General features: G+C 65.0%; 1 protein-coding gene across 9 annotated transcripts in view; it reads right to left on the reverse strand.

The window, feature by feature from the left end:
• Positions 1–22,839, reverse strand: part of BRD3 (bromodomain containing 3) — a 35,497-nt gene extending 12,658 nt beyond the window's left edge. For 4 of the 9 annotated variants that reach the window (XM_032478866.1, XM_032478858.1, XM_032478867.1 and 1 more), the window contains exons 1-7: positions 22,685–22,839; positions 7,859–8,183; positions 6,912–7,049; positions 5,658–5,805; positions 4,697–4,911; positions 2,555–2,926; positions 247–375 (exon numbers count right to left, since the gene is read on the reverse strand). In XM_032478866.1, coding sequence (XP_032334757.1) covers positions 247–375; positions 2,555–2,926; positions 4,697–4,911; positions 5,658–5,805; positions 6,912–7,049; positions 7,859–8,071 — 1,215 coding nt within the window. In that variant the 5' untranslated portion in view covers positions 8,072–8,183; positions 22,685–22,839. Of the gene's footprint in view, positions 1–246; positions 376–2,554; positions 2,927–4,696; positions 4,912–5,657; positions 5,806–6,911; positions 7,050–7,858; positions 8,184–8,327; positions 8,347–13,351; positions 13,371–14,302; positions 14,479–14,871; positions 14,988–22,684 lie in introns of those variants that run through there. The other 5 variants (XM_032478860.1, XM_032478859.1, XM_032478864.1 and 2 more) reach the window with 5 other exon arrangements.
• Positions 22,840–25,406: the final 2,567 nt, after the last annotated feature.

The raw sequence follows: 25,406 nt of genomic DNA on the forward strand, positions 1-25,406 counted from the left end.
GGCCTGTAGCGCCTGGGAGGCTGAAACTGGCCCATTCGCCACCACGTCCCTGGGAAGCAGGTAGGGGGCCCAGCTGCCACTTAGCCGCCACCAAAGAGAAACGCGATTTGGGGATGAGGCCCCCTGACCCCACAAGGCCCCACGCCTTCCAGGCTGGATGTTCTCGGTGACCCCTGTGTCTCTCCTGGGTGTCTGCCCTGATCCCACCTGCGCCAGAAGCCCGGCCCCGCGGAGCACCTCGGTTACCTGCAGCTTCCTGGCCATGGCCACCACCTCGTGGTCGGGGGGGTTGTATTTGTAACAGTTGGAGAACATGAGCCGGATGTCGGCTGCGAAGCCCTGCGCGTCCGGGTACTCGCGGCCGTCCATCTTCCTCTGCAACACACAAGCCCTGGGTGTGAGGCCACCGCCTGACCCCGCACGTCCGACTCGGGGCCTCTGCACGGCCACAGCCACGGCCAGCCTGAGACCTTGTCCAGGAGCCCAGGGAGGAGCAGAGAGGGGGCTGGAGGGCTTGGAGTGGGGTCTGGGACCCCACAGACAGACAGACACCCTGGGTGAAAAGAAAAGGTGCTCCCAGGAGTCCTGGCCCCACGGCCACCACCCAACCCTGTCCTCACCCAGAGCTCCCAGCTCCACGCTTGGGGCGACTTTCCACGCACGACAGTCCCTGTATGCAGGAGCTGTGGGGCACTGAGGAACATCTGGTGAAAACCTGCTCTCTACCAACCTGGGGGGACCTGCGCAGTTCAGGGAATGAGACATCTAATGTCTTCCCTCCTGAGAGTCCAGGTGCTGGGAGCCAGCCTGCCTTCACAGAAGCAGCAGATGGTCCCGGCAACCCCACCGGGAAAAGCTGGTGACAGGCATGCTGCATGCAGGGGACAGAGTGTGTCCAGCGAGGGACGCCACGAGGCAGACACTGAGAACCAGCTGGCAATCAGGGCAGACTGCCTGCAAGGAACTGAGCTCCCCCTGCCTGGACGGGTTCACACAAAGCTCACCTCCTGTCAGGGGTATGAGGTGCCCCTGCCCCTGAGGGCCCTGCTTCGCTGCAGCAGGACATCGTTGCTGGAGCCCCGCCACCTGTCTCACTTGCACCGAGACTGACAAAACCCTGGACCTGATGGAGGCGTTGATAGTGCCCCAACTCCAGGGCCTGCAGCCTCTCCAGCCTAGAACACACCTCCCTTCTCTGGCCCTTGGAGAGCTTCCAATGGCACTGTGGCTGCCTGGCTCCGGCCCTCTGCACAGCCTCTCCATTCAAGGGTGACTCAGCCAGGGAGGACAAACGGGCACCTGAGACTCTCAACTTCCGTGAAATTCTTGGACTCCAGTCCTAATTTGGTCACCAGTCACTTTCCTGGTGTATCTGGGAGCCTGAGTACCGCTGCCCCATGGTCAAAACCTTGTCCAGAAGAACTGGCCTGAGTCAGGAGTTAATCAGGAAAGATGGACCCAACCATTAGCTCAAATCATCTCTGGAAAGGAGGGGCCGACGGCACCAGAGGTGAGGTCTCCCCTCCACCTGCCTCTGCTCTGCTTGGATTTTTATGACCCAATGTCTGTATTTTACTCACACAAACGGGAAAAAAAAAAAAAATGTAGTTGCCCCTCCTGGGCTCCCAGGACGGGCGGGGCCCCAGCAGCACTGAGCGTGTCTGAGGAAGCCGGCGCCCCGCCCTCACAATTAGGATGAGGGTCAGAGACAGTGAGGACGCTGCTGGGTCACCAGCCCAGCCGGGCCCGCCTGACTCGGCCAGTTCCCAGGAGCCACTGCTCTGGATGGCCGGCCCGGCCCGCCCCTCGGGGGAGGGAAGACTTTCTACGAGATTCAGCCCCAGGGTGGTGGTCCTGGGACACAGGGCAGAATGCCAGAGACCAGCAGTTCAGGGCCCAGACCCAAGTGATGGCAACAGATCACGTCCCCCTTCATGGGGGCACCTTTCCAGGGTCAGCCAGGCCCTAAGCCAGGGGCATGCCTCTGACTGCCAGAGACCGAGCCAGGCGGAAAGAGGACAGCTGCACCGGGGCCCGAGCCCAATGTGGGAGCTCAGGGAAGACCTGTGGGAGCCCAGCGTTGCCCCAGATTAGTTAACCGCAGCCCCACTCTCTCATCGCGGCCTCGGCAAGGCTCTCTCCTCTGCTTGCAAGCACTGCCTGACCCGAAGCAAAGGACCAGGGAGGAGCCCCGGGGCAAGAAGAGCCTGGCCGGGAACGGGGAGGCCTGGGCAACAGTCTCAGCTCTGACACCTCCACGTCCGGGGCCCGCTTCTGTTAAGTGAGGGAGCAGAGCCCCTCCTAGACTGGCATTACAGAGACAGGCAAACGCACTACGATGGAAATAAGACGAAATAATGAATGCGGATTCAAGAAGAACAGATGACAAGGAAGCTGCAGACGAAGTGACCGGCGGGCAGAGCGGACCTTCCTCCGTGACTCTGCCAGGCCCGAGCCGGGGCCCCGGGCAGCCCTGAGGCCATGTTTGCCGGCGGTCGGGCCTGCAAAGGATGCCAGCACCACGCCAGGTGCTGCCCGGCCAGCGCCCCCGTACCTTGACGGTGCTCAGGTCCATCGGGTGCTTGATGATGTCGTGGTAGTCGTGCAGCTCCAGGGCCTCGGCATCCACTGGCTTGTAGAAGGGCCAGGCGTAGGCCGCGTGCTTCTTGGACAGCATCTCCTTGAGGATGCTGTCGCAGTGCCGCAGGTGCTCCGAGAGCCGGCCCCTCTTGCCCGCGTGCTGGGGCACCTCGCCATCCTCCAGGTCCTTCTTGGGTGGCTTGATGGGGCGGCCCCCGCTCTCCCGCCGTGCAACCACCTTGGCCTGCTTAGGGTCCGACAGCGGTGGGGGCGACTCGCTGCGGCTGGCGGTGATGGCTGACGTCGTGGGCGTGGTGGTGTCCGCTTTCCGCTTCACGCCCTTCTTCTGTGACAGCGAGAGGACAGTGAGCCCCAGGACCCACACCCGCCATCAGGACCAGCAGCGCCGCAGCAACGCCCCCGAGTGCCGACCACCTCCAGGCACCGAGCGAAGCAACGACATGCACGGCCGCCCCGCGCCGCACACGATGCCGAGGCTCAGGGGGGCCCCGCGGCCGGCCTGAGGTCACACAGCTGGCGGTGGTGAGGCTGGACTCTGAAGCTACCCCTGGGCTGCCTGAGATTCCCTTGAGCCCCCAGGCCCTGCAGTCACGGTGGGTGCTCACCACCCCAGCGACGTGAGGCGCAACACGCGGCCCACTGCACCCCGCCAGCACCCAGGCCCGGTCGAGCCAAGGCTCAGGGACCAGCATGACCAAGGATCGCCACCTTGTGGGACTCGGGCTCAGGGACAGCAGAGATGAGAGGAACCCTGCTCAGAAAGGCCACAGGGTCCATCCCAGATGAGGGCCTCAAAGCTGGCTGCAGGACAAGGGGCTCCGGAAGAGCATGCGGGCGGCGGGGCGGGGCGGGGGCAGCGGGGACGCAGGCGGCAGCACAAGGTTTGGGACCAAGGACTCCCGGGGCCTGAGTGTATGGGCAGGTCTGGACTGGACCCTGAAGGCAGCGGAGTGGGAGAGAGACTGCCCGCACAGGAGGAAACACTGAAACGCCTGAGGGAGCCCTCCGTGGGTGGGTGTCCAGGGCAGACGCTCACACGGACGTGTCCGGTGAGTGACAGCACGTCTCGTGCCTGGGGGTCCCAGCCGCCGGGGCCTGTTCTGCAGCCAGGGCTCAGGGCGACCCCAAGACCAGCTCAGGTTGTGGGAGGAGCCCTGGGAGCCCCGAGTCCCCAGACCTCTGCTGTCTGGAACGCCACCATGGTCGCTGCCCCAGCCAAGCCGCCACCCCCAGGCTGGCAGGGCACGAGCCAGCTCCCACACACACTGAGGGGCGCCCACGGGAGGCCAAGCACGTGCCACAGAGGCCCCGGGGCTCATCCGGCCATGGCAAACGGGACATGCTCCGAGACAGCTGGGCGCTGAGGGGGGCGGCCCGGCCAGGCGCCGCCCGAAATACAGGCAGTGACGGCCACAGGGTAGGGAAAGCGGCGGAGGCGGCATTTTACCTGGGGGGCGCCATTTAACCCCTCTGGGCGCCTGCATCGTCATCTGAAAGATGGGGGAAATACTGTCTGCCCCAGAGGGTCGCTGTGAGGGTCAAATCGGAGAAGACGACACACGTCAGTGGCCGGCCCGGGGCCTGCCCACAGCAGGCGGCTCGGCAGTCCTCGCTGGCCCCAGGCCTCGCAGCGAGCACCCACTCGGAGCGCAGCCCCAGCGGGGCGGGCCCTGCCTGGACAGCTCCCAGCAAGCGGGGAGCGGGCTGTGGGCTCACACTGGCGGGGGCGCAGGCCGCCGCCCTCCCCACGCCGACCGCTGGAAATCCAAGTGCGAGCGTCTGCAGGGCCCGGCCGCGACCTCTGCTCTCCGCGCCCTCCCACCTGGACCCACGCGCTGCAGAGGCCAGAGAAGCTGGGGTCCAAGCGCAGCCGCCCTCACCAGCTGTGTGACCTGCAGCTCCGGCCTCGGGCTCCTCGTCCGTGTCAGGAACCACGGCCCGCCTCGCGGGCACCGAGGAGCCACTCCAGAGTCACAGATGCCAAGTACCCGGCGAGCGGTCAGTGCCCTGGGGGAAGCGGTGGCGCTCCCCCTGCCAGCCCCACCCCTGCCTGGATCCAGGACCCCCAGCGGCGTCGCGCCCTGGGGACGCTCACCTTGACCACGGGAGGCGTGGGAGGGACGACGGGGATGATGGGCGTCGCGGGGGGCGGCGGGGCAGCAGCCGGGGGCACGGGGACCGATGTGACATTCGCGGTGATGGTTGGCACAGGGGTGGCAGCAATGACGGGCGTCTGGGAGACAGCAGGGGGGACGCTCTGGAAGGGAGCGGCTGGGGACACAGAGGACACGGCCGCCACCTGCTGTGAACCTTGAAGACAAGGGACAGGGCTGAGCTGGCTGGGCTCTGCCAGGCATTTCTGGGAGCTTCTGCGACCAACCCCTCCAGCCAGGAAGCACCGGGCACCAGCAGAGCGAGCCCCTCCTCCTGAGACCCCACCCCTGGTCTGAACGACGAAGTGAGCCGGACAGGCCAGGCAGCCTGCTCGGTAGCAGCCAGGGGTTAACTCAGATTCCAGGAGACCAGCCGAGTGACCCGATGGAGCCACGGAACAGCCACAGCCCCGTTACAAAGCGTGACACATCCCGGCCGCTCTCCAGGGCTGGGCCGCCAGTCAGCCTCCATCGCATGCACCCTGTTCTGGCTTCCGGGACCAGGTAAGACCACCGCAGGGCTCCTGGTGCTAACCCTGATCCCCACGGGGCTCCCTGACATGTCGCAAGGAGCATGACGTGTGCAGAACAGGCAAGGTTTTAGGAGGAGACAAGGGACCGCGTGGCTCCTGGGAGAGCCGGGGCTGGGAGGAGCCGAGCAGGGACATGGCCAGAACAAGGTCCCCTCCCCAGAGCAGGCTCCAAGGCAGAGGCAGCAAGACCACCAGGACGCCTGCGGGCCCGACAGTGGAGGCCCAGCTCCCAGAGCACCTACTGTCACTGCCCAAATGGGGAGACGGAGCTCAGGGCGCAGAGGGCCCCTCAGAAGGGGTGCTGTGGTCAGCGCCCAGCCCACTTGCTGGGGCACCAGGCCAGAAAGCCTGGACCGGCCCACCCCTTTACCTGCACTCTGGGCTCCCGAAGCTGGCTTCCGGCCTTTGCCCTTTGGAGCAGGGGGTAATAATTCCACTTCCTCCTGGGGCATCTGGGCCACTTTCTGCAGAAAAATTTTCTCTAAGGCTTGGGCCATTAGCACTATGTCATCTGTGGGCTGAAGACAGGGGAGAGCTGGGGTTACGAGCTGGAAAGGAGCCGTGTGTCTGCAGCAGACAGCGCTGACAGCAGCTCGAGAAAAACACTTACTTATTTATCCATAATCAGGTTTAGTTCATTATTATGATGACAAATTTTAATAGAGGGGCTGGGGTTGAACCCAGGACCTCGTGCATGCTAGGCATGCGCTCTACCACTGAGCTCTACCCTTCCCACTGAAAAATGTTTATTTTAGAAATTCGTTAGGAGAGCTGGTGGGGCAGGAGGGAGGCCAAAAGGAACATATTTTAACATGGAAACTCTCAGAAGAATTCAAAACGCACTCTTCATCCCATCATGCGGGGAAAAAAAGAGACTGCAGCTCAGTACTCCAGATCACCCCTAAACAGAAAACCCACAAAACCAGGACCTACGGCACTTCCCTCGTCTGCTCCTCCCGCTGAGAACCACCCCACAGACGCCCTCCCTCGTCACCAGCGCTCCGCGTCATCGTGGGCGGCTGTGAGGGGGCGTCACACTGTGCTCGGCCCACCTCCGACCGCTGTGTGTGCAGGTGCTGGGACCTTCCCCGCACAGGCACAGGCCCGCACCGATTCCTTTAGTGTTTCCAGAGGTAGAGTTTCTGGGTCCAAGAGTGTGGACGTTTTAAGTCTTTTTTCTCCTTTTGGGTCACGGAAGGTAATTATGTTTATTTACTGTCTATTTTTTAATGGAGGGACTGGGGACCAAACCCAGGACCTCACACGTGCTCGGCACGTGCTCCACCACTGACCTCTACCCTCCACTGACCTCTACCCTCTCTCCCCGGGTGTGGACGTGTTAAAGCATTTGGTGTGCAACGGTTCCCTCTGAAGAGGCTGTTCTAACCTCTCGTCTCCCTGCAGGAGTGGTCCACGCAAGGTGACCGCTCAGTATGCAGCGAGTGGGAGCCCCTCAAGGGGACCACGGCCAGACCAGGGCTGAGCCCGGCCTGCGCTCAAGCCGCTGCACAGCGCCACCCCCAGGCGGGCGCCCTCTCCCACCCTGGGGTCTGCCCTGGCCCACCCGGGGCGGGCACCCCCTCCCGGCCCGGGCCCCCGCGTGGGGGCGCCTGCGTCCCCTCACCTTGTTGTAAATGTAGCAGTTTGTGAACATGGTGTTGAAGTCCTGCATGCACTCACTTGCACTCCAATAGTAATTACTCTCTAGTCTCTTCTTAATAGTCCCCATGTCCATCGGGTTTTTTATTATCTTATGATAATCCTAGGAAAAGAGATTTTTCACAGGCGTCACCACTGGCTCTGGCATAGGGATCTTTGCGATTCCAGGTGTGGCGACGGTGCACAAGGCAGTCGTCCCGCGGAGCCGGGGCCGGGCCAAGTTCCTGTTCGCCTCAGGACAGGTGGCTGCCAGGTCTGGGGTGGCACTCGGCCAGCACACAGCCCTGCCAGGCCTCTCAGCCGACTGGGTTGTGTGTGGACCCAGCACGGGTCTGTGCTCTGGACGTGGAGCCACGTCCCTTCCCCAGACTCCAGACTCGGCCCCAGGGTGCCTGGTGCCCAGGGACGGAGGGCCCAGGCCGCTGGCTACCCCTTGCAGCGCTCGGGGTTCTTCTGTTCCGGGCCAGAGAAGAAAGCCATCAGGTGGTCAGGCCGCCTGGGGCACGCAGCGGGGGTGCTATCCCTGGGGAAGCGGGCCTCGCCCGCTCTGAGCGCGTGGTTTCACGCGCAGACACGTCACTGCAGGGCGGTGCGGGCACAGGACGGAGGCACGGGTGACCCTCTCCTCCTGAGCCCCATCCCCGTCGACTCCGGCTCCCCCTGCTCCCACCCACAAGGCCACCTGGAGGCAGCTGCCCCCAGCCCCCCCACGCCCCTAAGTGTCCTCTCTGCCTCTTGGTCACTGCGTGTCCCAGGCTGTCCTCTGCCGGACACTGGGCTCCCGAAGCCTGGGCTGTGCCTGGCTTACAGGACTGGCCACATCCCAGCACCACCTCTGCCCGGGCCAGAGGGGCCAGCCTCCAGGAGTCGGGGTGACAGAAGGGCAGGGGTCCCAGGGAGGGGGCCACTCACGGGCAGGTTCAGCTTGATGGCGTCCACCGGCTGGTAGAAGGGCCAGGCGAACTGGTGTTTCCAGAGCGTCTTCACCACCACGTTCTGCATGTACTGCAGCTGGTTGGTCTTGCGGCCGGGCTTTGCGGGGTTGGAGACCTCCGGCGGGGGCGGGTTCACAGGGCCCGGGGCCGCCGGGACCCCCGTGGGGGCGGCCGTCGTGGTGGTGGACATCCTCCAGCTGCTCACTCACTGGCCGTCACAGCAGCGGCGGGGGGAGGCCCTGGCTTCCTCTGCGCTCCCCACGAGGCGCCACATCCCATCTCTGGGCCCAACCCCGCAGCACCTGCAGGGGAGGAGACAGCAGGGAAAGGCCGGTCACCCTGGGCCCGCCACCTCGCCCAGCCTCAGCCGGCTCCCTGGGCACAGCCATGCGGTCATGGCGAGGCCAGGCCGGGCACGTGCACCCCTCGCCCTGGCCACTCCTCACCTGTCACAGGACCACGCTCCCCCAGATGCTCTCAGGCTGGGGAAGGGAGAGAACGTGTCCCCGGAGTGGCTGCGGAACGTGAGGGCGGGAAGGCGGCCGTCCAGGCGGGCACCAAGGACGTGGCCACCCTCGGCTCACTGCCCACCAGCCCCTTGCCTGCCGGGGACCGACTCTGCACTGCTCTCCACTGCAGCAATTTTTTAGGGAATGATCCACACACAGAGCTACGACGTCGACCTAACAGCCTGTCCAAGGAGGCAGACTGTTCTTGGACCAGGTGCAGCACAAGGACCCTCTTAAGCGAGGCCGCAAAGATGGAGGTTCTAATGTAACCACGATAACGGGCTCTGGTTTGTGATGGCGCCAGGCTGTAATACAGCCGGACCTCGGCCAATCGTGCGGGTGGGAGAAGTGGACGTGGCCCTGCATCCTGGGTGAGTGAGGGGCTGCAAGACCGCACCCTGGCCCTCAGGATGCTCTGAGGGAGAGCTGGGGAGGGAGCGGCCAGTGTTGCCCCACGAGTCACCAGGAGACCGACTACAGCCCAGAGAAATGAATGCTCTGCTGTAGGATGAACGGGCCGCCCCCAACATCGAAAGCCCACCATATCTGGGGAAGAAGTCGGCAGCCCTGCTGTTACTTTAGGGTGCAGAACGCACTGGGGGCTGCACACGGGATCTGGACTCGGGCGGCATTTGTGCACACTACTGCATTCAGCCGGGGTGGGCTGGGCGCAGGGCCTGCGTGGGGGCCAGAGGGCCTTCAGGAGGGACAGAGTGGTGCGTGTCGGCTGCTGGACCCAGCCCTTCTACAACTTGCAAAAGCAGATGGTTAAAACTTAGAGACCTTCCCGAGCTGGTATCGACCACGTGGTCTGCCACGTGGGCATGTCTGCCCTACAGTCGTCAGCACCCACAGGGCTTCCCCCAGGCAGCTGTTTGTTCAACCCTGACCAGCAACCCTCTCCCGCTCCGGCCCAGAGTGAACAGGACTTAAGAAAGACAACGGGCGCATCTTACTTGCCAAGCGACGCTGCCCCGCTCGCCCACCCTTCATCCGAGGGACGCTTCGGGAGCACCCACCAGGTGTTCTAGGGAGCCAGCAGCTCCCCTGCTCCGTGCTCTCCCCAGGTAAGCAGGCACCTTCCAAGCTCCCCCACCTCACCAAGCCCCTGGCAGCACCCGGCCCCCAGCGCATCTCACCACCGGACACAAAGCCACCTGGCCTGAGCCCTCCTCCTTGACCCCTCACTGCCCCACCCCAGCAGGCCTCCCGCTGGGGTCTCCATGAACCCCCCACAGGTCTGCCCTCCCCTGCATGGCCCTGCTCCACACAGCAGCGGTGCTCCTGGCCAAACCGGCCCAGGTTCGATCATGTCACTCAGTTGCTCAAGACTCTGGTGGCCCGAATGCCCCCAGGGGAGAGCATGGCCAGTCCTGCTCCGGCTTGCGGGGCCCAACCTGACCAGTGACTCATCTCCCTGTCCTGGCTGCTGCAGCCACACAGGCCTGTGCCCTCCCCTGCTTTCTTGGTCTCCTCTGCTCCGATGCCACCACGTGTCAGTGCCTCCTAGAACCTCTGGAACCTCCCAGACGCCAGGCAGCTCAGGGCTGCAGAGCAGATGCAGGGGCCAGGCTCCTGGATCCCAGTCCCAGCTCTGCCCATCACCAGCTGTAGGGCCCAGTCCCCGTGTCCCCACTGTGCTCACTGAGACTAAAAGAATCCAACACACAAGGCACTGGGGCCTGTGCTGGACACACACCTACCACGGCACAGTCCTGCTGTGACCGCTGCAGCGGCTCCGAGTGAGGGTTCCTGTACCTGCCACCCCTGAACCTGGGCCCAGAAGCCGGCCCACTGCAGCTCGGGCCCCCAGGTGTAGGGCTGCTGCTGCACGGACCGGGGAGCAGGGAGCAGGCAGAACTCAGCCAGGGGCTGAAACTACCTGGGGGGGGGGGTATGGGGTCCGCGGGAAGGGCCCAAGGCTGCTGGCCAAGGCGCAGATCGGCCTCCTTCAAGCACGGGGACGGGCAGGCACGGATCTCTGCAGGGATGGGCTTGGGTTACCGTGGGGATCCTTGGCCTGGCCCTCAACTTTCCCCCCCTCTTCTGACCAGAGACTGACCACTCCAGACCTGTAGCCGAGGAGACCAGCTCCTGGCGCAAACTCAGGAACACACCCCCCCGTCCTGGGGTAATGCCCAGGGACAGCACAGCTGCCCATCCCGCCCAGGAGGAGCCACGGGCCTGAGTCAAGTGGACAGAGTGGCCTCCTGTGTCCGGCCTCACACCAGCCCGGCCCAGGCGCCCCCTCGGCAGTGCCGGGGGTCCCAGACAACGTGAGAAACCCTGAGAGCAGTGCCAGGCCCAGTACACGCTCGACGAGCACCTCACAGGCACAGGAGTCCTGAGTCACTCCGCAGCGGCCCGAGCAGCCACCCCAGCAGTGTCTAGGAGGTTCAGAGGGAACACGTGCAAAGGGTGCCGGGCACACGTCCAGCAGGCAGATGCCCCACCACCTGTGGGACTGCATAAGGCAATGGGACCTCCCCTGGTCTGCAAATGTGAGTACCACGCCCAGCACCTCCACTGAAGGTGCCCCACCTGCAGGTATGTGGGGATGACCACAAGGGTTGTGGCCTCGCTACCACCCCCTGGCCAGGTGGTAGCACACAGCACCCCTGACAGCAGAGGCAGGCACCTGGCTCGTCCTTTGTCCCACACAGCCTGGGTACCAGCCTGACAGGGAGGAAGGGAGGGCAGCTAGAGTGTGAGAGGTTGGGGACCCCCCACGAGCCACTCCACCCCAGGTACCAGGAGACCCACCTCCTGGGAAGGGCCACGTGGCTGGGGAGGAGGCTGGCAACGGGGACCGTCGGGGAGCTCCAGCCAGACCCCTCTGCAGCGGGAGGACACCCCCGGCTCCCAGAGGAGGCCATACGGTCGCACAGGTCACGGGGCGCTGTCCCCTCTGGGGTGGCAGTGAGTGAAGAGGCCACGCCGCCCCCCACCGGAGCACACGCCTCACACGGAGACAGAGCCCGGGCCCGCGGGCCGGGCGGAGCTGCGGCGACACCGGCCTTGCCGAGGGAACGAGGCACCGGCTCCAGCACACGGGGGTCCGGAGGGCATGCGGCCTCAGGACGCTCTCAGGAGGCGCAGAGGGACGGCCGCCCGCGCTCAGGACCCCGCCCACCGTGCGCAGCCAGGGCGCTGCTCCCCTGCTCGTGACTCTAAATGGGTGGGGTCCTTTTTAAGAATACAATACTTTCGTGGGAAAAAAAAGTGTGAAGGGATTTCTGTTTTGGAAAGAACACTCAGACCAGTCCAAGCTGGCTCCTCCTCCTCCAGGGCCCCGGGACAGGCCAGGCAGCCCAGCGTGCCCCACCCAGGGAAATCCTGGGGCCATGACGACCCTGCAGTCAGCCCATCCTCAGCGGGGCCCCCAGCCAGGGGCGCAGTCGGCCACGCCCGCTTCCCCCAGACGCCCACTTGTCCGGGCGGCACAGGGGCGAGGACACAGGCCAAGGGCACGCCCACGCTCCCTGCCGGGGGCCAGGGACTCGCAGAGCAGCTGCGCTGTCCCTCACCCCCAGCCTCCCTCGTCGGGGCAGCAGTCAGGGCCACGTCTGAGACCGGGAAGGCACGGGCTGCTTCCAGTCCCTGCTGACCCTCTGCCAGGGCTTGGCCATGAGCCGATACCAGCAATGGACAGGGGGTGCAGAGCGATGGGGGGCTTACAGCAACACAAAGGGGAGACTGCGGGGAGTCGCCCCCGACCTGTGCCCAGGACGCCCACGGTCCCCAGTGCTCTCAGCACGGCCCCACCCGCGCCTGGCCCGGACCCCACTGACTGCCCTTCTGGGTGAGGCAGCGGGGCAGACAGCGGAGAAACACCAAGAAATACGGTGGTGGTCAGCTACGGGCTCACCTCTGCCGAGGGTGAGACCCCACATGGTCCTATGAGGTTAGTGACCAGGCCCGTCACACGGATAACAAAGCAGAGGCTCCTCCACCCTTGGGGTGTGTCCTGAGCCTGCCCATGTGGGGCTTCGGGTACATAAACCCAGGACTCGTGCCTCCCTGACCTGGTTCCTGGCATCGCGGGTGACCACAGGGGAGAGGAGGAGCCGGGCAGCTAAGGAACCAGCAACCAGCGGCCAAGCCACCCAGCGGGCCCCGGCGGCAGGCCCGGGCCAGCAGCACCCTCAAGCCCCTGGTCAGATTCTAACTTCTGGCCAGAGACGCGCAGAGGTGTGCGCACAGGGGGCCGCACCAAAGGGCAGCAAGGAGCACCCACTTGGGCCTGTCACACCAGGGCCCAAGTCCCAGCGCCCCTCCCGGCTGACCTCCGGCACTGCCAGCACCTGTCCGGTGCTCCCAACCCAGCCCCACGTATGGAGACACGGTTTCCCACGTATGCCCACAAGGACATGGGGTCCAGGGATACCCCGGACAATGGTTAGAGAGCTGCGTGACACTGGCCTGTCGGGTGGAAGCAAAGGAGATGCCCCAGCTTCCCAAGCCACCTGGAGAGGGGCCACAGCATGGCAGAGGAGCAGGGACAGAGCCCACAGGTCCCTGTACACCCGCCTCCACGTGCCACGCGGAAGACACGCGGTCACACTGGAGAAGGGCCCAGCCCCTGGAGACATTTACAGCACGTCTGCCCAAAGCAAACACAGCCTTCCCCCTGCTCTCAGCTGCCCGGCCCCACGGACCAGGACCGGCCCCTCACTCTCCTTCCAACTCTGCGTGGTCCCAGCAGGGAACCATGGGTCGCCTGAGCAGCCCTGGCTGGAGCCGGGAGGGAGGCCACAAAGGTGAAGACGGCTTGTCCTCCGCAGAGGAATGCTCCCGCTCGTCCCCCAGCCCTCCCCCTGCCCTCCTGGTGGGCACTGGCCCCTCACGTGACCTCCTCAGCGCAGCAGGCCTGGGCTCCACATGGGAACAGGGATGCCCCAGCCCCTCCCCTCGGCCACACCAGACCCCACCCAGGACAGAGGCGTGGCTGCCCAGCCCACCTGGCCTCACTGGCTGGGGACCCAAAGAAGAAACAAAGAAGTTCCGTGGGGGCTGGCTCGGCCGCTCCTGTGTCCACTGGCAGGCCCTCCAGACCTCCTCCTCCAGGGGATCCCAGTGGAGGGCCTCCAGGCCCCCAAACTGAGGGAAACAAGGCAAATTCAGAGTTTGGCCTGTCCCTGTGGTCTACACCATCGTGGCTGGATGGGACACCAGGAGGGGCCACAGAAGGAGCAAAGAAGGCCCAGCGGGAGCCCAAGGTGGGCACATCCAGGTGCTGGTCGCAGACGGGGAAACTGAGGCCCAGGGCACTCCAAGCTACCAGTGGCACACCCAGCTCAGGGCTCTCACCAGGCAAGGCCCCCAGGCACCCACACTCCTGGCATAGCCAGTGAGCCCGGGGGACCCCTGACCTCCCCTCACCCCAGCACCCGGCCCTGTCGGGACACAAGCAGGCCACGCCCACCATGAAAGGGCCGGAAGTGACCACCGCCACCTGGCTCGCGGCCACGGCCTCACCACACAGGTCAGAGCCTGACCACCCCGCCACTCCCCCAAGCTCTCCCAGGCACGTCCTGATGGGGGTCCATCCCACGGGGTGGGGGGTCTCCTACAGACACCACTGGCTCCCAGGGTCTGAGATAACCCTCCGAATGAATACAAACATTCACTCTGGGGATACACAAGGACCACTGATGGCCTTTCAATGGCTACAAGGGGTCAGCTTTTGCTGTAAAAGAATGAGGAAAAAAGCTCACCCCCCCCCAAGAGTTTTCTGGGGTCGCAGCTGGAACAGAGGAAGGCGGGCGGCCCATTGCTGGGGTTGGCTGCTCCAGCCAGCGAGGACCCCTCGCGCGGCCCCCGCTTGGCTGGGGCCGGCTCCCCATCAGGGTCCGGCGAGGCAGCGGGCGCGACCCCAGCGCCTGCGCCCTGAGCCAGTTTGCCAGAAGCACCTGTGAAGCGGTGAGTAGAGGGGCGCCTACTTCCCCACTGCCCGTCTGATGATCCTTTGGGCTCCACGGTAAACCTTCAGGGGCGACAGTGGTTCTGCGGTTGTAATTTGTTTAGAGGCTTCATCTTTCAGAGATGCGCACTGAAAGCCTTATGAAGGACATAGGTCTGGAATTCGCTGTGATAATGGGGGATGGGGAGATGAAATGAGTGGGGGTCTGGAGGACCGACCAGGGGGCTTCTCCTGGTCACCCTGGAAAGCCCCCACCCCACCAAGAAGAAATGGGTGACCCCCCACTTCCCTGGGTGGTCAGGACCCTGCGTCCACCACCCAGACAGCAACTGTGAGACCTGGGGGATGTGACCCTTCTCCCCCCTCGCCTGGCAGGGCACGAGGACCCGGGCTGAGATGCACTCAGGCAAATCAACAGGGACTGGGAGGTCCAAGTGGCGAAGCACAGGGGCCTAACAGACCCCAGTGCCCTAAGGCGAGACCCGAGACACAAAATCTGTCAGCTGTCAGGTGTCCCCGTCACCCCCACCCGCCCCCACGGGCTCAGGGGTGTCTCACCTCCTGGGGGTGAGCACCCAGCAGCGAACCGTGCAGCTTGATCTCGCTGGGATCAGAGCCCACCAGGCCCGCTCATCAGCGGCCGGGCTGGAAACCAGCCTTCTCGAACGCGGGCTCTGTAAGCACACGTAAAACAGGAGTTTTAAGCCTGCCGTGAAGGAGCCTTGAGGCTCTGCTCCCCCAGCTGGCAGCCACGTTACTGCAAAGGCTCCTCACGGCACAGACCACACACCCCTGCACCGGCAGCCCTCCGCCACCGGGATGCCCGCCTGGCTGCGGGGCAGGGCGCCCGGGCGCAGCCTTCATGGGGCGTCCACTCTGCGCTGGCACAGCAGGGCAGGGATGGGACCTGGCTACTCAGAGGGGAGACTGAGTGAGGCTCAGAGGACCTCCCCCCCGGCGGGGGGGCTGCCCGGGAATCTGGGTGAAGGTTAAAGTGAAGGAACAACCTTCCCTTGAAGCCAGAGGATCTGAAACCGCCCAGAGCGGAAACTCTCAGACGAGCCACAAAAGCCCCACACACCTAGGACAGACCAGAGACGGGGGTTCTGGCAGGGTCCTGAGGAAAGGCCTGGACACCAACCAGCCGGCCGGGGGGGGGGGGCACACTGACCAGTCACCCACCCTCCAGGGTCACACACGCCCCTCCATGAGGGACCGTGCCGGACACACCTGGCCACAGACCGGGTGAGGGGACCCGAGTGCCCCCGGCTCTGGGGTGGGGTGGGCCTGGAGGCCGCGGGCCACCTCCCGGCTGGGCCCAGCCTCCTCCCTCCCGGGGAACTGGAATCCTAAGTAAAACACAGAGATCTGGCCCCTGTAGGCTCACTCAACCCAGAGGGACATGTCAGAAGACACTCAAGGCCAGGGCTACTCAGGGTCCTGGACAAACAAGGAGAGTGTGGGGACCTGTGTCCAGGGGCCGCTGTGGAAAAACATCCAGCAACTCAGCAGAGGCGGCTCCGGCCCTGCTGCCACAGCGCCGGGCCACTGGCAGGACCTCGGCAGGCAGAGCTGGGCGCTCCTGGGCAGCCTGGATCCCGCACCTCGAGGGGCGTCGGGGGTGCTGGACAGAGGGGCAGACGGACGCCCCCTCACCAGCATCGGGGGCAGCACCACGGCCATGCGGGAGGATGAGGCCGGTCAGTGGGCTGGGGTCAGAGGAGGAGGCAGATGGAGGGGCGGGGGGTCCTCCGGAGGCTCCTGGGTTGGAGGGCGTCAGGCCCGAAGGCGGGACTCCTGAGGCACCTCCAGGCAGGAGGGGAGTTTTGTGTGGGACACTGACATTGAGCAGGGCGATGAGAGGCAGGAAACAGCCAGGGAGCGACTCCCCCACCTCAGCGCAGGGCCCGGGGTCGGGGGGCAGGGGCAGGGCCCACGCGCCACCGCCCCTCCTGCCCTGCTCAGATCCACCAGCCCGGCCCCGCCCCGCCAGCAACAAGGACAAAACTTTGGCGTCCGGAGGCGAGTGGAGGTGGGCCGACTCTCTCTGTGCCCCTGGGGGACCCCCAATGCTACATGGCCCCATGACTATGTGCCCCATCCTGGCGTTGGTGGGGGTCACGTGGGCTCCACTTTCCAGGTGAGGACAGAGGCTCAGGAGTGAAGGGGTACCAGGTCACCCCATCAGAAAGAGACAGAGCCAGGCCATGAACAAGGCTGTCCACCAGACCCCCAGACCCTCCACCACCTCCCAGAATCCTTGCAATAATCCAGCAGAAAAGGGAGCGGTCGGCCGCAGGAAGGGGCCAGGCCCACTGCCCCAGCTCCTCTGCCCGTGGGCGCCAGGCGTCAGGAAACCGGATCCGGGCGGGCAGGCAGGCAGGGTCGGCCTGAGTGACAGGCGAGGCCAACTGCCTCCTCCCTCGGGGCCGGAGCAGGGACCCCAGGGAGGCCCAGGGGAGGTCAGGTGGGCCAGCAGGGGCCTCCACACACACTCTGGGCTGTGCACACCACACACCGTGCCCAGGCAGGGTGCAGTGCCACCAGGCTGCCATGTGAAGGGCCTCTGCCCGGAGAACGCAGCCCGGACCAGGGCCCCGAGCCCACTGCAGGCCTAGATCACCCCCACTCTCCAGCAGCAGTGGACCCCAACAGGCCCAGGCCTGTCAGAGTCCGGGGCACCTCCAGGTCTGTCTCTGTGTCCTAAGGCACCGGGCCTGGCCCACTGATGGGCCTGCAGCCATGGTCCCCTCCCGGATGCCCCCCATGTCCTCTGGCGCTGCACCCTGGCACCTCAGCACCCCAGCTCCTCGTGCCCTGTCAATCAGTTTTCCCCAACATCTTACGCTTTCCCCCAGCCCCCTAGCCCGCCTGGAGGAAGCCACCTCAGAAGGTTTCCTTTCCTCTGGAACCCTTGTCTCACCATGGACCCGAGACACCGGCTCCAGGGGTCGCCACCACCCTGCCAAGTGGGGCTCCCTGCTCCTTGAGGGGATCAGGCCAGCCAGCCTCACCCCCGAGGCTCTGACCCCAACCACCTTTCAACCAAAAAACTCCCAAGAAAAGCCAACAGAAAGAACATGAAGAGACACTACGCCAAACATGCACGTCGAGGGCTGTAAAGCCCCACAGGGCTTCCAGGGAGACGCGCAAACACTCTCTCTCTCTCCGAAATGCTGGGTTCTGGCCCAAACACCTGGCAGCCAGGACTTGGCGTTGTTCCCCTGGGGACCCCCAGGATCCCGATGGGCACCCTGCAGGGCACCTCCCTGAGGACAGGCCACCCACCCACTGCCCTCGATGACCCCTTCCATAGGGCTGGGAAGGGGACAAGGGACCCACCACTCGATGGGGAATGTTCTCAGGGGACACAGTGAGTGAGGATGGTGCGGCCTGAGTGGGAAGAGGGGGACCATCCTCTCTGGGTCAGGCGGTCCCACAGAGGATACTCGAGGCCAGGTGGTCAGCTGCACCTGCAGGGGGCTGGGCCGCAAGCACCGCACTGCGGGGGGCTCTGCCCAGGGCAGGGCACCACCCACAGGCACTGGCCAGTTCAATCTCAGGGAGAGAGAAAAGAGCCCCCCAGCCTCTCTCCTCTTAAGACAGCCGGCCGATGAGATCCAAACCCACGTCTTCAACGTGCACCACCTTACAAACCACCAGTACCTGGGCCAGGAGGGCCCCGCCTGACAGATGCATGGATGGGATGAAGGTCACCGCTGCACACGACGGGGCCCGGCCCACCCCACCCCACATCCACTCAGCACACCCTCACTTTTCCTCTCCAAACCCGTCTCCCGGGGATTGCAGAGGGTAGGGGCGGGGACCACCTGAGCAACTGACCAGCCCCTTGTCAAAAAGACCAGGGGCCCAGCACGCACCCACCACACCCCGCTCAGTGGGGCCCAGACCTGCACCAGGCCCAGCCCACACCGCCGTATCCGCTCATCCCAACAGAACACCGTCCACTCGATGTCCGATCCCTGTGTGTTAGCGGGCCCGAAACCCCGAGCAGAAAGCACCTCGCTGTCGCTGCATCCCGGCCTGACCGCGCCCTCTCCTCCAGCCAGGCCTCCACCTCAGACCCCAGGCAGCAGCCCGCAGACAGAGCAGTGCCCCCCTCACCACGTCTGACAGCTGGGAAATGAGGCTGAGAGGAGCTGGGTGGCCACAGAGCCTACAGGCCTGGGGGTGGGCAGGAAGCCCTGACCACTGCCCAATCCTGACGCCGAGGACAAGGGGTGGCCAGCAGGCACCAGCCCAGAGTGGGTCCAAGGACAGTCCAGCCTTGGTGAACCAGGGTCCGTGCTGGGCTCTCATGTCCTACCGCCCAATGCAAACATGTCCCCAGGTGCCCACGCCCTTCCAGAACAGCAGGTGCTCCCATGGGAAGGCAGTGCAGAGCCTGGAAGTCCTGGAGAGGGACGGGCACATGCTCTGGGCACAGGGAGCGACCCTGGCGGCCCTGCCCCGCCGCCCACTCCCAGGATAAGCTGTCTCCTGGACGCCGGGCACCACAGCCCAAGTGCCTGCACGCTTACCCAGTGCTCCTGCTGCCTCTCCCAGCCTGCGGGGGACCCTGTCACCCCAGGTGACGGTCACACAGTCATCTGTGTCTCCCCACCCGAGACCCACAGCGGTCCGGCAGGGACTGCCTGGCGGCAGCTAAGACATCACAGCACAGAGTGGGGTGTGCCTTATCTGGCGCGCACAGCCAGCACAGCCCGAGATCTAATGTGCAGCTGCTGGCACCAGGCTGGCACCAGGAGGGCCCTGCCTGATGGCACAAGCAGGCCAGGGGCTGGGCGGCACCCCCTCCCTGCCCTTTCTTTCCCTCCGCACCCACGTTTCACCCCCGAGACACTGCCAGGCCAGGGTTCCCCCAAGCTCTTCTTCCTCCTGGTAACGCCATCACTGGGTCTGGCTGCACGGCACCACCGATGCGGGGACCGCCAGGGGGACAGCAGGCACCACGGGAGGGGCAGGTGCCGCACTAGGCCGGACAGAAGGCGGGGACACTCCCACTTCTGAGTCCCGAGGCTCCAGTCCTGGGGACCTTGGGGGGGACTCCCGAGCCCCAGCTCCTCAGGACAGCTTGGCCCCTGACACAGGTGTCCACACCCCTCCTGAACAACACTGCGGAAACACCTCCACACAGGCCACCAAGACCAGCTTCTGACACTCGCAGAAGAACCCCACTGGGCCACCGGAAGCGCCACCACAGCCCCGCGGCGCTCCCCAGGGGCTGGAAAAGCGCCCACCCAAGCGCCTCATCACCCTGGATGAGCTTTCCCAGTGCCGCGGTGGGGGGGGCTTGCTCCCAAGTGCATCTCTGCAACTCGAGGCTACGAAGGCCCTCGAGAGGAGGGAGGCTGCGAGCCGATTCTCCCGTGGGCCACGTAAACCCCGGCAAAGAGAGAGAAACGCCTGCTCCCACCATCTCTGTGCTGAACGCACGTTGAGAGGGGCCCCCGAAAGGTGGCGCTTTGCCTTTAAGAGCCCCGAGCTGCTCAGGTGCAGGGGCACAGGCACCCAGAGCAAAGGTGCAGGCGCCAAGGGCTTCGCCACAAGCGGGTGCTGAGAAGGCTCAACAAACCACTCAGCACCTGGACACCTCCCAGCAGCCCTGACCCAAGCGTGCCAGGCCATCCAGCGCTGCCTTGGCACCTGCTGACCTCCTCCATTGAAACAAGGGGCAGAGCCACAGGATGGAGGGCGGGCGGGCTCCCAAGCAGCCCTCAGCCGCTGGGGCTCCCCTGCCAAGTTCCCAGAAGGCTGCATGCAGTAGGCAGGCTGCTTCCTGCCACGATTCAGCCAAGCTTCCTTTGGAAGCAAGGATGCTCCAACTGGACACCTGCCTGCGGACGCAAGGTACAAGGGACCTCCCTGGGTGTCCCAGCACTTTCCAGCTGGCCCATCAGCTGGGGAGACAGAGGAGGAGGACCAGGCTACTCCCCAACCAGCACTACCGAGCCAATCACCGAACTGCCCCGAAAATCAAGTGACTTGCATAGCGGATTCAGGCAAGTGCCCAGCTGCAGCCGCTCGCTGGGGGAGGGTGGGCTCTGGGTCTGGGCCACCCTGCTCCTGACCCAGCCCAGCTCCCCCCGGAGCTCTCCCAAGAACAGGGCCCACCAGCGGCGGATGGAAACCAGGCAGACACTGGGCCAGCCCCGCGGCGGCGTCCGGTCAGTCCTGCACCAACCACTCCACTCAGGGCCGCGGCCAGCACTCCCAGGGGAAGGCTCTGCCCGGAGAAGCAGGAAATGGCTGTGCACCTCACCGCTTGCCGGGCACAGGGCTCGGGCGGCCGGCACCTCGCCAGCCTGGAGGAAGAGGGCGCAGGAGCGGCAGCGGGCGGGCTGCGGCAGGAGCCGGGCGCTTCACTTTGTTCACCGCCCCCCTACTTTCACTTTCTGCCCAGAACCACTCTGCTGGGCCAGCCAGGCGGAGCAGAGTATTTACAGATCCCCTCGTACTCAAAGCTCACTTCCGAAACACACGTGAGCTGCTGCTGTTGTAAAAAAGCAACTTCTCCACTTTCTAAAAACAAAACAAAAATCGACGCTCTACAGCCCTCCTCCCAGGACGTCCCCGTGGCGGGGCTGGGACTGGACCTGAGCTTCCGAGGAGCTGCTGTGGCAGGATTCCAAGTTCCCTGGGCCCCCCGAGGTTACCAGAAAGGTCAGGGAGAAATGCCCCAAGCTGCCCAGCATCGCCTCCCGCCCTGCAACGCCGTGTGCCCTATCTCTCCTGATCTGTAACCACCAGCTCACATCAAGGCCTCAAGACAGACAAGGGCAAACACAGAGCTTTATTTGCAAGTGAGAGGCTGCACTAGGGCTGCGGGAGGGAGGGCTGGGAGGGCCAGAGGTCCCTAACTCCTGGGGACTGATCCCTGCAGGGGTTCAGGCATTTTCCTGACCCCCCTGAAAGCCAACTACTCCCCCAGGAGAAGCGCCGCCCAGACGATTTTGTGTGGCTTTCAGGATCTCCCCAGGCCACTGCACAGACCCCGGAAAAGAACTCCCATTTTAAAGAAAGAGTCAAGGAGAAAGCCGACAGTGCAGGGTGAAAAGAAAACTTTCTTCTTCGTCCTCAGCGGGGGGAGGGGGCACGAGAGGAGGGACGAGGGAGAGTCCTGCACTTACTAGCTTCCTGCCCTCCAGCCGGCAGTTTGCCCACTGACACACAATACCACTCCCCACCCCCTCCACTAACTCTGCAGACACAAACCAGTTAACACTCGGGAGGAGGCCCAGTTAAGAACTTCTGGGTAGAAAGCTTTCACCCAAAATTAAAGGCCGAGGGACGGCCAAGGCCTGCGCCCAACGAAGGGACCCCTCAGGATGGAACACGGGACCCGCCCCAGGTGGGTCTCCTGGCGGAGCTGTTCCGTGCCCGCCTCTCATCTTCCCCAAACTGCCCCCTGGCCGCCCAAGGCCTCCACTACGGCCCTGCCTCCGTCTGAGCAGCTGGTGGAGAAGGAGCGACTCCCCAGAGCTTTATTCACGGGGAGCCCAGGAGGGCCGCGGGGAAGTGTGAAGTTTAGGGTGAGCGTTCCCCCCTCGATGGGCTTGTGCCATGCTGTCAGGCCGCGGCCCACCCCGAGTGGGAAGGAGGGCACGCAGCCCCCTCCTCCCGCTCCAACTCGACCTCGCCCGGATTAAGCGCTTTTCACGCTGACTTCAAAACGGGAACTGGGTCTCCTCTTGGCCGGGCTGCAACGACCCGGCAACTCCAAAGGGCTCAAAGTCAGCTCGGGCCCCGAACTCTGGAGAAAGCGGCCTCCGCGCCAAGCCGTCGGTTCCCGGGCCCGGCTTCGCCCCCCGCCCCGGGAGCGGCGAGCGGCGACAGCCCCCGCGCGAGTCCCGCCACCTGGAGTCTGGGCGGGCGGGGCGGGCGCGGGGAAAGTGGCGCCGCAGAGCACCTTCTCCTCCGCGTCTTCCTCGATCCCCCCTTCGAAAGATGGCGGGCGGAGGAAAGGGGGAAAAATCCTTTCCGTGAGGGAGGGCGCGCGGGAGGTCGCTGGCGCGGGGCGCGCGGGCCGTGCCAACTCCGGGCTGCGCGCCCCGGCCGAGGCGACGCCCCCGAGCCCGGGACGCGGGCGGCCGGGAGGGCGCGGGCGGAAGGGACGGGGCCCGCGCTGCCGCTGCCGCCGCCGCCGCCGCCGCGACCCCGGGCCGCCGCCGCCGCGCTTTGTTGCATCGTGGCCGCGCACAAAGGCGGCGGCGGTCCGGGCGCCCGGCTCCCCGGACGCGCCGGAGGCCTGCGCGGGGCGCACGGGGCCGCGCTCCCCGTCCCGCCCAGCCCGCCGCCGCCCGCGCCGCCCGCCGCCCCGCGCGCGCAAGGAAGCAAGAGAAAGGCGTACTTGGCCTCGGCGGCTCCGGCGGCCGTCCCCTCCCGGCCCGCGCGGCCGGCTCCTCTTTGGCTCGCCGGCCCCGGCAGCATAATAGACGCGCCGGAGCCGAGCAGGGCTCATGCGCTGCGCCGCGGCGCCTGGCGGGAGTCGTAGTCCGCGGCCGGGCCCGCGCCGGGGCCGCCCAGGGGAGGCCGTGGCGCGTGGACTACATGTCCCGGCCCCGCCGGCGCCGCGCCCCGCCCCGCGCGCCCCCGCCCGCCGCCCGCCCCGCCGACCCGGCCGCGAGCGGGCCAGGCCCGGGGGGCGCGCGGGGGCGGGGCGCGGCGCTGGCGGCGACTTGGGGCCCCGGCGCGGTCCTCCTGCGCCCCCTCCCGCGCAGGGGGCGTGCGCCTCTGGGCGAATTTCCTGATGCCCCGGGAGGCGTGCAAAAGGCGGGAGGGCGGCCCAGCGCCTGCCTGCCGCCGCCACCACCCCTGCCAGAGCACCCCGGAGCCTGGGGCGCCGCTCTCGAACCTCTGGCGCTCACGGTCTGGGCGGCGCGCACCTGCCGGGCGCCCATGTTTGTAAACAAACCGCGCGCCTAATTAGCCTGGCGGGGGCGCGCGGGTGTGTGGGGGGAGGGCGAGGGGCGGAGCGTCGGAGCGCGCGCAGGGGCGGCCCCGCCCGGGGAGGAGCCGCGCTGGGCCCCGCCCCCTTCTACCCACCTTCGCCTGCCCACCAGCTACCTACCACCTCCTGTTCCCACCACAGACCCGGGGCCGGGCTCACGAGTTCCTCGTGAGAGAGCGCGCCGAGTCCCCAGAGCTGGCGAGGAGCAGGGGGTGTTCCTGGCTCTGCCCGGAGCCCTCGCCTCCCAGGCTCTTTTCCCATCCGCCCAGTGAGGGGCAGGAATGAGATCAAAGGTCCCTAGCCCGAGATTCCAGCGGTGCGCCACAAGGGTGAAAACGGGGAGCCCTGGCCCTTTTTCTTCGTTTTCAAAGGTTCGGCCCATGGACACGTTTCGGATCTTGTTCTTGGTGGCACTTCCTCGCGTGTACACATTAAATTTTTATCCTGCTGTAACTTAAAGTGGGTGTTCGCAGTGTGTGCTGGACCCCCACAAAAATGTAAAAAACGAAACAAATTTTCCTTGGTACTCACTGAACTTGCCAACTGCAGGGTCAACTTTCTTTCTGTGGGCTCGACCCATGCCGAGCCCCTGGGCTCGCTGGGTTTATTTCAGGTTGAGCAGGAGCCCTACTACCCCGAATGCGCACGTCTTTATATGGTTACAGTGAATGGCCGCTCTGCTGGGCTTGTGCAGCCCCGCACCCACCCAGGACAGGCCCTCTGTGCCTGGCTTCCAGGTGAGGCACCTCTGGGAGGGGAAGTAGCCCTGGGTCACAGAGAGCTGAGGTGTCAAAGCCTGGGGTCCTGGGAAACACAGTTTGTAGGAGAGAACAAAACCTTCCCCCACCCTCCCCACTGCCTCTTTCCTGGGAGCCCGGGACTTCTTACACTCCCAGGTGCAAGGCTCTGGCTAGGGAAGGCCTTTGCCTTTTCAGTTTACAAAGTGGGAGAAAGTCAGAGAAAAAGTGTGGACAGTAAGGATCTGCAGATTGACTTTTTGGAACCATCATCCTGGTTGCATTCCTCCTGAAGCCCTGGTTTGGAACCCCAGTTTATAGACTTCTGTTTTAGTCACTTCCAAGGCTGTGTCCCCTTCCTGCCACCTGGGTCTCACCCTCCTGGACATCCTGGGCACTCTGGCCATCAGCAGGGTTCATCTCACTGCTGAATATGATCCCACCTCACTCCTCCTGAGGCCCTAACAAAGAGCTTCTCCACTTGGTCTTGACCTCGCAGAGCTTGGATGAAGTGCACACAGAGGCTGCCCCTGACCAGCCAGGCTGTCAAGGCTGCCGACCAGATGCCCAGGACCCTGATGACCCTCCTGTGCCCTCCTGCTGACCCAAGAAGTCCCTGCCAGGAGTACAGCAGGACCGTGGGCCACCCCTGAGAGCCCGGTTCTGATGGAAGGACCTACCTCAGTCCCTGCCTCTCCCTTGCAGGCACCCACCGGTCCTGCCTGCCCACTCATGCATAGCCCCAGTAGCTCAGTGGAGTGACCTTCCCTGAGGCTGGAGAAGTTTCTGGGAAACAGAATCTGTAAGAGAAAGGCAACAGATACCCACATTTGAGCATCCCAGCCCCTGGGCTAACTACCCCTTAAGCCTGGTGTAGGCCTCCCCGACCCCGGCCTTCTTGCAAGCAGGGCTGCCTTGGGAAGGGATTCAGGTGGCCCTTACTGCCCCCACTTCCACCAGCGTGCTCCCTTCCTAGGCCTAGGTTGGGCCTCCGTGGACGCATGCCTGAAGTAGAACCAGTTAATCTCCCCAACTGGGGTTTCCTCATCTGTCAAAGGAGGGTAAACATAGCCGTGGGAGGGGGATGGAGTGTGCAGGCTGGGCCTCCGACCCTCCTCATGGAGGCTCACCTCTCGGCCTTGATCTGTTACTTCCTGGGCTCTTTACTGGCTGTCTCCACCCTCCCGCATGGCAGCTCCCTGAGAGCAGGGCTCTGTCTCCCCAGGGCCTACAACTGAATGAACAGACTTTCTCTTCTGCACACCTGTCCCACCCTTCAGACTCCATCTGCAAAGCTCAGTGCAGTCAGACCTCTACGAGCTAAGGCAGCTGCCCTGCTCACCCCTACATGAGGCCCTGCAGACCAGAAAGCCATGGCCTTAAAA

Source organism: Camelus ferus, chromosome 4 (assembly GCF_009834535.1).
Source record: "Camelus ferus isolate YT-003-E chromosome 4, BCGSAC_Cfer_1.0, whole genome shotgun sequence".
NCBI lineage: Eukaryota > Metazoa > Chordata > Mammalia > Artiodactyla > Camelidae > Camelus > Camelus ferus.